This window comes from Triticum urartu, chromosome 7A (assembly GCF_056163025.1).
Source record: "Triticum urartu cultivar PI428250 chromosome 7A, HENAU_Tu73, whole genome shotgun sequence".
NCBI classification, from domain to species: Eukaryota; Viridiplantae; Streptophyta; class Magnoliopsida; order Poales; family Poaceae; genus Triticum; species Triticum urartu.
This window is the reverse complement of record NC_141879.1, coordinates 630777538-630787240: the sequence shown is the minus strand read 5'-3', so window position 1 is coordinate 630787240 and position 9703 is coordinate 630777538. Positions and strand designations below refer to the sequence as shown.

General features: G+C 49.0%; 1 protein-coding gene across 1 annotated transcript; it reads right to left on the bottom strand.

Annotated features, from left to right (window-relative positions):
* Positions 1-2689: 2689 nt before the first annotated feature.
* LOC125519062 (uncharacterized) lies at positions 2690-4491 on the bottom strand. Its single transcript, XM_048683951.2, has 3 exons — positions 4404-4491; positions 2821-3322; positions 2690-2729 (listed from the first exon to the last, which is right to left on the bottom strand). Exons 1-3 carry the CDS (start codon positions 4489-4491, stop codon positions 2690-2692), a joined length of 630 nt encoding a protein of 209 aa, XP_048539908.2.
* Positions 4492-9703: the final 5212 nt, after the last annotated feature.

The window sequence follows — 9703 nt, the reverse complement described above, 5'->3', positions numbered from 1 at the left end:
TGTTAGTTGCAGGTGAAGATTGAAGTTTGTTCCTTGTTGGAACATGGAGATGTTGTCCCTTGTTGGAACATGTTTACTTGTTGGGATATCACAATATCTCTTATTTAATTAATGCATCTATATACTTGGTAAAGGGTGGAAGGCTCGGCCTTATGCCTGGTGTTTTGGTCCACTCTTGCCGCCCTAGTTTCCGTCATATCGGTGTTATGTTCCCGGATTTTGCGTTCCTTACGCGGTTGGGTTATAATGGGAACCCCTTGACAGTTCGCCTTGAGTAAAACTCCTCCAGCAATGCCCAACATTGGTTTTACCATTTGCCACCTAGCCTTTTCTTTCCCTTGGGTTCTGCAGACTCAAGGGTCATCATTATTTTAACCCCCCCGGGCCAGTGCTCCTCTGAGTGTTGGTCCAACCTGTCAGCTGCCGGTGGCCACCAGGGGCAACTCTGGGCTGGCCTACCCGTACCTAAGACAACCTGAGTGTGCCCTGAGAAAGACATATGTGTAGCTCCTATCGGGATTTGTCGGCACATTCGGGCGGTGTTGCTGGTTTAGTTTTACCTTGTCGAAATGTCTTGTAACCGGGATTCTGAGTCTGATCGGGTCTTCCCACTAGAAGGATTATCCTTCATTGACCGTGAGAGCTTGTTATGGGCTAAGTTGGGACACCCCTGCAGGGTTTTGAACTTTCGAAAGCCGTGCCCGCGGTTATGGGCAGATGGGAATTTGTTAACGTCCGGTTGTAGAAAACCTGAAGTTGACCTTAATTAAAATATATCAACCGCGTGTGTTACCGTGATGGTCTCTTCTCGGCGGAGTCCGGGAAGTGAACACGGTGTTGGGGTTATGTTTTACGTAGGTTGTTCTAGGATCACTTCTTGATCATAGTTTCACGATCGTGCTTTGCCTTCTCTTCTCGCTCTCTTTTGCGTACATGTTAGCCACCATATATGCTAGTCGCTTCCTGCAGCTCCACATATTTACCTTGCCTTACCTATAAGCTTAAATAGTCTTGATCGCGAGGGTGTGAGATTGCTGAGTCCCCGTGACTCACAGATTACTTCCAAACCAGCTTGCAGGTCCCGATGAGTCCGTGCAGATGACGCAACCAAGCTCAAGGAGGAGCTCTTTGAAGATCTTGTCCTTTGTGTTGTTTCGTTCTAGTTGATCAGTAGTGGAGCCCAGTTGCGCTCGATCGGGGACCTTTGTCGCATTTGGGGTTCTTCTTTTATTTTGGTTCCGTAGTCGGACCTTGATTGTATCTGGTTGATGTAATGCTTTATTCCTGTAATTGTGTGAAGTGGCGATTGTAAGCCAACTATGTATGTTTTTCCCTTATGTATTACATGGGTTGTGTGAAGATTACCTCACTTGCGACATTGCTTTCAATGCGGTTATGCCTCTAAGTCGTGCTTCGACACGTGGGAGATATAGCCGCATCGAGGGCGTTACAGAGATGGAGGCCACCGCTGTTGCATCCTAATACTCGGACGGAAGCCGAGTACCTGCCGAGAACTATTTTCAGGAAGTTCTGCAAGGCGCTCGTTTAATAGAGACGCAGTGCTCGAAGGATACTATGTTCGAATAACATGTATTATTGTAAAACAATATTTTGACGGAATGTAAAAGCTTTTTTATACTTGTGCCTTCAAGAATTAAAATACCTCCTGTGCGGCCGTTAATGTATATGTGTATATAACCTGAAAGATGGCAGTCGTCGGCTTCAGCCCCCACGCATATAATGCGGGGGTGTTCGCAGAAGGCGCATTTTCACACTTGATCCAACGTCTTGGTCCATGAAGGAGGTGATAGCGCAGAGAACTAGGCAACCGGACTATAATGCTTTATCACTTTCACTTGACCATAGGAGTTTGACAGTGAGGCTACTATATAGCCCCTGGTGGCGCCGCGCTCGCCCGAACTCTAGGCGCATGTGTGCCTGGCCGGGAAACGGCCCTTCGTTAATGCGGAGGAATCACGAAGATTCCAATAGGTCATCGAGTGGTTGACCAGTCTCACGCTATATCATGACAGTCAGTTTTTGGCTTTCTCTACTGAGGTGCTCGCCTGGCTGAACCGGGGCACAATCACAGTAGTTCTCCTGGTGCCGCCTTAGCCGATAGAGCGGAACATAAGGCAGAAAAATACAGGAGCCGGGCAAACCCAACATTTGACCAAAGACATGATTCGGAGCTGATGCATATAAGGCCAAACTCGCGACGTCGAACACTCCCTAAGGTATTCGGTCTTTATGAAAAACGGGCTGAGCGATGCCCTTGATAATAAGCCCCTGGTGTCCAGGTACGTGCAAAATTCTGACGTGGCCACATGCCAAGATGCCAGCCTCCTCCTCGGTTATACTGAGAATCCGGGGGATGTGTATCAACAAGAGACAGTAAGAAAGGTTTACGCAGGGTCTTAATCTAAAAAGAATCCTGGAGGCGGGTCCCTGCTGCACGTCTGTGCCTGTATCTCCATTGTGCCGTGTCTTGGACGGGCGTAGCATGGTGTTCATCTGTAAAAGAGAGGAACTTAGCTAAAAAAAGAAAAAGGAATAGTCGTGCGGAATGTACGTTGTACTAAATAAACAAAGTATAATTCAAGACGGGTAAAATTGAGCCTTATTGCCGCTTATTTTACATACGCGGAGCCCCTGGTATAGGGGTGTACGGTTACTGAACCTTTATCAATTATATGTTTGTTCCGGACTCGCCTAGCCGTGTCCGTGGTCTTAATGACCTGTTAGATGCTTTTGTTGCTGAAGCTGTTTTAATGTGTGGCTGTCAAGGCAGCCGCATATTCTTCCGCGCGCGAGGAACACTCGATATTTCCCTTTAGTGAGATGGTGCCTCGTGGACCGGGCATCTTAAGTGTAAGAGATGCATAATGCGGTATTGCGTTAAAGCGGGCGAAAGCCTCACGTCCCAGTAGTGCTTGATAGCTACTTGAAAATGGGGCGATGTGGAAGGTTAGCTTTTGGTGGCGGAAGTTATCGGGGGAGCCGAACATAACTTCTAGCAGGAGGGAACCCATGCAATGGGCCTTCGGGCCTGGCGTTACTCCTTGAAAGGAAGTGTTGCTATGGCGAATTTTTGTTGGGTCCATCCCCATTTTGCGGACTGTGTCCTGATATAGCAGGTTTAGACCACTGCCGCCGTCCATCAGGACTTGTGTAAAGTGGAGTCCGTCGATTATCGGATCTAATACTAAGGCAGTCCAACCTGCATTCCGGATACTTCTAGAGTAATCCCGATGGTCGAAGGTGATCGGTTTTAACAACCAGTGGCGAGACTCCTTCGGGGTAGGCCGTATGGCACGTATCTCTATAGGCGCCACTCTATTTCCCCTTTTGTCACGTGAAGTAAGTTTACTGTTTTGACTTCGTGTTGGAAATTCTTTTGTTTCCCGGTGCTCTGCTTGTGGGGTTCGTCATCGTCCTCACTTGGTGTGTCGATCCCCTTGTGTTCGGCATTGAGTTGGCCGGATTGCTTGAAGACCCAACATTCTCTGTGGGTATGGTTTGCAGGCTTCCCAGGGGTGCTGTGGATTTGACATATCTTATCCAAGATTTTGTTTAGGTTAGATAGCTCGTCCCTGTTATCCTTGAGGGGCAGCTTTTTCTGATTCTGCCGAGAGCTTTTGAATCCGGCATCGACTGCCGTGCTCTTTGAGCTGTTTTCCTTATTCCGGCGTTGTTCCTTGTTGCGTCGCGGTTTCCCGTTTCCATCCCTGACTTCGGATGTACTTGGGTCGCTGGTGCTGCATCTTGCCAACCAGCTGTCCTCTCCCGCGTAAAAGTGGGTCATGAGGCTTGTTAATGCGGCCATTGTTCTTGGCTTTTCTTGGCCGAGGTGTCTGGCGAGCCATTCGTCTCGAACGTTGTGTTTGAAAGCTGCTAAGGCTTCGGTGTCCGAACAGTCGACTATCTGGTTCTTTTTAGTAAGAAATCTGTTCCAGAGTTTCCGGGCTGACTCTCCGGGCTGTTAAGTTATATGGCTTAAATCGTCTGCATCCGGAGGTCGGACATAGGTCCCTTGAAAATTTGCCCGAAAAGCATCCTCGAGCTCTTCCCAACTTCCAATGGTGTTTTCAGGAAGGCCTTTAAGCCAATGCCGGGCTGGCCCTTTGAGCTTGAGGGGCAAGTATTTTATGACATGGAGGTCATCTCCTCTGGCCATGTGTATGTGGAGGATATAATCCTCAATCCAGACTCTAGGGTCTGTTGTTCCGTCATACGCCTCTATGTTTACGGGCTTAAATCCCGCTGGAAATTCATGGTCCAGCACCTCATCGGTGAAACAGAGGGGGTGTGCGGCACCCCTGTATTTGGGTGTGCCGTGTTGTTCAGATATTTGTTGCGTCACATTGCTTACTAGAGCTTGCCTTCTTGGCCCATAGAGAGACCTGGCTGGGCCATCCTTTTGATGCAAATCCTTGGGTGGATCGCGTGTTGGTTTGTGTGCGGCGCCATATGCAGCTCTATGTTGGCCATGGGGTCGTCTATCCGACCGGGTGGCTTCCTTATTTTTTGATTTTTGGGGCTCTAGGGCCTCCTCATCAAATTCGGGCAGTAGCTTTCGCTTTGGGTAGCTCTTTGTGTGGCGACTATCGCCGTATTTGTCTGCGGTGTTGAGTACTTTGCTCCATCTGATCCGGAGTGCATCTTCCACGGTTTTGAGCTTCCGCTTCTGGTTTTTCAGGCTACGCATTGTGGCGGCGAGCCTTTTGTGGAGGTTTTCCTGTTTTAGGAACTTGTCCGGCGTGAGGTCGTCCGGACTGTTATCTTCGCCGGGGACGGGTTGTGCGGTTTGTTTATCCAAGTTGTCTTGTTCGGATGGTTGCTTGATGCTATGTTCATCATTCGCCGGCTCGCCCTGCTCTGTGGCTGGGTCTGTATGAGCGCTGTCTTTGTCGGGGTGAGGCTTGGAGCGGTGCTTACGCCGCCTCTTTGGCTGCTTTTCGGAGGAATGACCCTTCGTCGCGTCATCCCGTTCTTCCTCGTCGTTTCCTTTGGGTGTGTCCACCATGTATACATCATAGGATGGGGTGGCTGTCCAGTGACCTATAGGCGCTGGTTCATGTTCGTCTCCTACATCGCCGTCCATACCGTCGATGTCTTCGGAGTCGAAGTCGAGCATGTCGGTTAAATCATCGATAGTTGCTACGAAGTGGGTGGTGGGTGGGCGTCGAATTTGTTCGTCGTTCGCATCCCAATCCTGTTGGCCATAGTCTGGCCAGGGCTCTCCTGACAAAGAGAGAGACCTTAGTGAATTCAGAATGTCGCCGAAGGGCGAGTGCTGAAAGATATCCGCGGCGGTGAATTCCATGATCGGCGCCCAATCAGATTCGATTGGCAGGGGCACGAAGGATTCGGAGTCCGGAAAAGAGCCCGACACCCTGGAGTCACGGGTTTCGCAGAGGATAAGGCTGGTGTTCGGCTCAATCGCCGCTGAGACTGCAGCCCCCGAGGCGGTGTCTAGCCACTCATCCTCGATCGGCGCGGTTGGCTCCGAGATAAGGGTCGGAGCGGATACGGGTGCGGCCCCCAGGGCACTGTTCGGCGGCAAAGCTAAATCATGCCCATCGTGACAGTGCGGCGTGCTCAGCTGTGGCTCGAATCTGTCGAAGATCAAGTCTCCGCGGATGTCAGCCGTGTAGTTCAAACTTCCAAATCTGACCTGATGGCCAGGGGCGTAGCTTTCAATCTGCTCCACATGGCCAAGCGAATTGGCCCGCAGTGCAAAGCTGTCGAATACGAAGATCTGTCCGGGGAGAAAGGTCTCACCCTGTACCGCGTCGTTGTTGATGATTGGAGGAGCCATCAGGCCTAAAGGTGACAACACAAAGGAACTCTCAATGAAAGCACCAATGTCGGTGTCAAAACCGGCGGATCTCGGGTAGGGGGTCCCGAACTGTGCGTCTCGGCGGATGGTAACAGGAGACAAGGGACACAATGTTTTTACCCAGGTTCGGGCCCTCTCGATGGTGGTAAAACCCTACTCCTGCTTGATTAATATTGATGATATGGGTAGTACAAGAGTAGATCTACCACGAGATCAGAGAGGCTAAACCCTAGAAGCTAGCCTATGGTATGATTGTTGTTCGTCCTATGGACTAAAACCCTCTGGTTTATATAGACACCGGAGAGGGCTAGGGTTACACAGAGTCGGTTACAATGGGAGGAGATCTACATATCCGTATTGCCAAGCTTGCCTTCCACGCCAAGGAAAGTCCTATCCGGGCACGGGACGAAGTCTTCAATCTTGTATCTTCATAGTCCAAGAGTCCGGCCAAAGGTTATAGTCCGGCTATCCGGACACCCCCTAATCCAGGACTCCCTCACCTCACCATTGTAATCCCTCCGTCTAGGTGTGTAAGTCATCTTACGAAAACCAAATAATCCCAAAACACTTAGGCACGGTGCATTAACTTCTACCTCGTTTCTTGTTTCTTGACATATCAACCAATAAGAGATATAGAGTGTGCATGCTTTTAATGACTTGAGATATCAAACACGACATGCAGTGGTTAGTTCATTGCATGCAATACTATTAATTAGCATATAAACATTAACATTTCTCGTTTTCTCCTCCTTCTTGGTCACGGTGCACAGCCTAAGATGACTTACTCACCTAGACGGATGGAGTAGTGCATGTGACATGCACTAACATTTCATTAGTTAAATTTATGATCACAATTTGACACAAATTACAATGGGGACCAATAAACTAGGACGGAGATAGTAGTTATGGGATTACTAATCTAGAAGCCTAAAAGAACTGGCCCCTGGTACTCCTACTAGTAGTAGTACTCAAGTTGGAATTCCAATTGCACGTCACAACTTGTTAGGCAAAACATTCGATACAGGGTGTAGGGAGCGGTTTGGGAATTTGCATGCCTTCCCAACCAGTGAGATACTCTGTACAAAGTATGACAGAGAAATAACCACAGAGAAGGAAGCTAAAAGTAAACAATCAAACGAGCTTTTTTGCATTGAATCGTTTCACAAGCTTGACTAGTGTTGTTTTTCTACTTTTACAAAAACCGCATTGTAATGTTAAAACATGCATTTGCATGTACATAAGTAATAGTAGTACTCCCTCCCTCTAGGTGTATAAGTCTTCCCTCCTTCTTGGTCACGGTGCACAACCAAAGATGACTTATTGACCTGGACGGAGGGAGTAGCACAGTCTGCAAGCATATATCGAGAGAGACGTGTAGTGCGATAGTATATAGTAAAGTTTGTGCTATATGCACGTACTTGCAAAATGCATACGAATACACAAGGTTTCCAAACTTTCCCTTTTACATACTTAATTAAGGATGCTAAAAATTCCTGAATGTTTGGGATTTATCATTTGTGTCCCAAAACTAATGAGATCGCCTTACGAAACAAAAACTATACTCCTAAAAGCCACGATGCTCGCAGGAGCACTTGCAGCGCGCCACGAGTGCCCTGGTACGCGGCCGTTTCCCAGCGTGCCGACACAACGCCTCTTCCTCAGCCTCGCAACTCACGAGGTGCTGATTGGCGGCTTGCCGGCGGGCGAGCGCGATCTCACCGGTGTGGTGATCCGGCGCCAACAGGTACTCCTCCTCGCTGGAAGCGTGCACCTGGTCCACGTACTGCCAAGCGTAGATGAGGCGTTTGGGCCCGACTGCACTCAGGGCGTCGGCACGGGCGTCCTCCGCCACCCGCACGACCCTCGCACGAGCCTTCTGCCAAAGAGCCAATTGCCTGACTCTCTCGGACGCGACATAGGCCTCCCAGGCAGCTTGTTCCGCGGTGCGCTTCTCTTCCTCGACCTTCTTCTCGGCCTCTATTTTGGTGCGCTCTGCTGGATGCAAAGCCTCCCACAAGGTGACATCCATTTCTTTCCAAAGCTCCTCAAGGCTGGGGGGCTCGGCGGGCGGCGCGGCGTTCTTCTCGTAGCGGGGAGCCGACGCGTCCTCTGGCGCGCGTGCTGGCGAGATTGGGAACGCCGACGCGTCCACCTCGACGCGTCGCGGCGAGGAGCGGAACGCCGACGCGTCCTCCTCGACTAGTGGCGGCGAGGAGCGGAACACCGACGCGTCCTCCTCGACTAGTGGCGGCGAGGAACGGAATGGCGACGCGTGACCGTCCGCGCGATGCAGCGAGAGGCTCCTAGGGCTTGGGAGGGGCGATGCCATGGTGGTCGACGTGAGAGGGAGGGGGAGGAGATAGCGATGAACGTGAACATGAGGGGGAGGAGATAACGATGTCGTGGGAGGCGCAGTATTTATAGCAAGCAATGGCACACCTATGTAAGATATGGACTGAGCTGCACTGACTTAACTGCAGGTCCAGTTACGTCACTGACATGTGGGCTAGACCCCTGTTGGGCCCATATGTCAGTGACCCAATGCACCTGCAGTTAAGTAACAACTACATGGGCATATTTGTTGGAGTAAATTACGGGGGAGCGAAGGGGTGGAAATATTGCTGGTCACAACAGATTGGACGAGCATGGGGGGAGGAGAGTCATGCATGCATATTTTTTCACACGGGGTGGAGTGGTGGGACCGTCGGAGGGAGAAGGAGAGTTTGGCAGGCATATTGTTTCCACACATGGAGAGGAAAAGATTTGGAGACGAACGGGCTTCCTGTAGGTATGGGGAACGGTGCATAATAAGTCATCTTGCATGCCGGGCTAGGTATAGTCTCAAGTCATTAAAAACATACACGCCCCACACATGTTCATATTTCAAGGTGCACTAAATTATTGCATGCGATGATTAAGGCTGGCCATAATGGTGGTATCTTAGCTGGTATCATGCACACGGAAATAGCAAACATGCTGATGTGGCAAAGAATTAAAGAAGAGAGGGGGTTAGAGTAACTAGTGTTCATGCATGCATTGGTAAACACATTTTTTTGTGAAGAATGACAACACTAGTTGAGTACTTTTGCAGACTTCAAAAACTATTCCACCGCCTCTACTATCTTGCTAAGAGTAGGTGAAATTTTTGAATCGAGCCCTTTAAACTAGAAGGGAGGTAGTGGTACTCTAATAGCTAACCTTGTTGTGATGACAAGATAGGACATGGTACGCACCTGGACGGAGGAACTAGTCTGCATTGCGCATTTAAGTTTTGTCTGAAGTCAATGTACCTCTACTTTCACCAGACTTATAGAAAAATGTGTCAACATTCACAATGTGAAATCAATATTTTTACACTCATTATAAAACGTAGTTCTTATACTCATTATAACCAGTATTGTAGATATTGATATTTTTAGTATAAATTTGGTCGTGGTATTTCACTGATGCCTGTCAAAGCGTGGAGGAAGCGGAGCTTAGGGCTTGCATTGCCGGTCTCTACGTAGGTATTTCTCTTCATAATCCTGTAATTTTAGAGACAGATTGCGCTTTTGTGGTAGCGTCTCTTGCATTGGGGGACTATGACAGGTCTGCTATGCGTGACCTGAAGATGAAAGCGTTGAGCATCTCGAAGTTGATCAACAATCTTCAATTGTCAAAGATTAGTCGTTCGGCCAATAAGGTGGCACACTTAATCGCTAAGTATAGCTTTGACAATAGATTAGATGGTATTCCTGTAAATAACGTACCACCCTGTGTGGTGAATATTGTATCGAATGAGTGTACTGGTGTGGCTGGTTAATTAATATAAGGTGGTGTTAAAAAAGTATAAATTTGGCCAAACACTTTGCAAATGGTTGA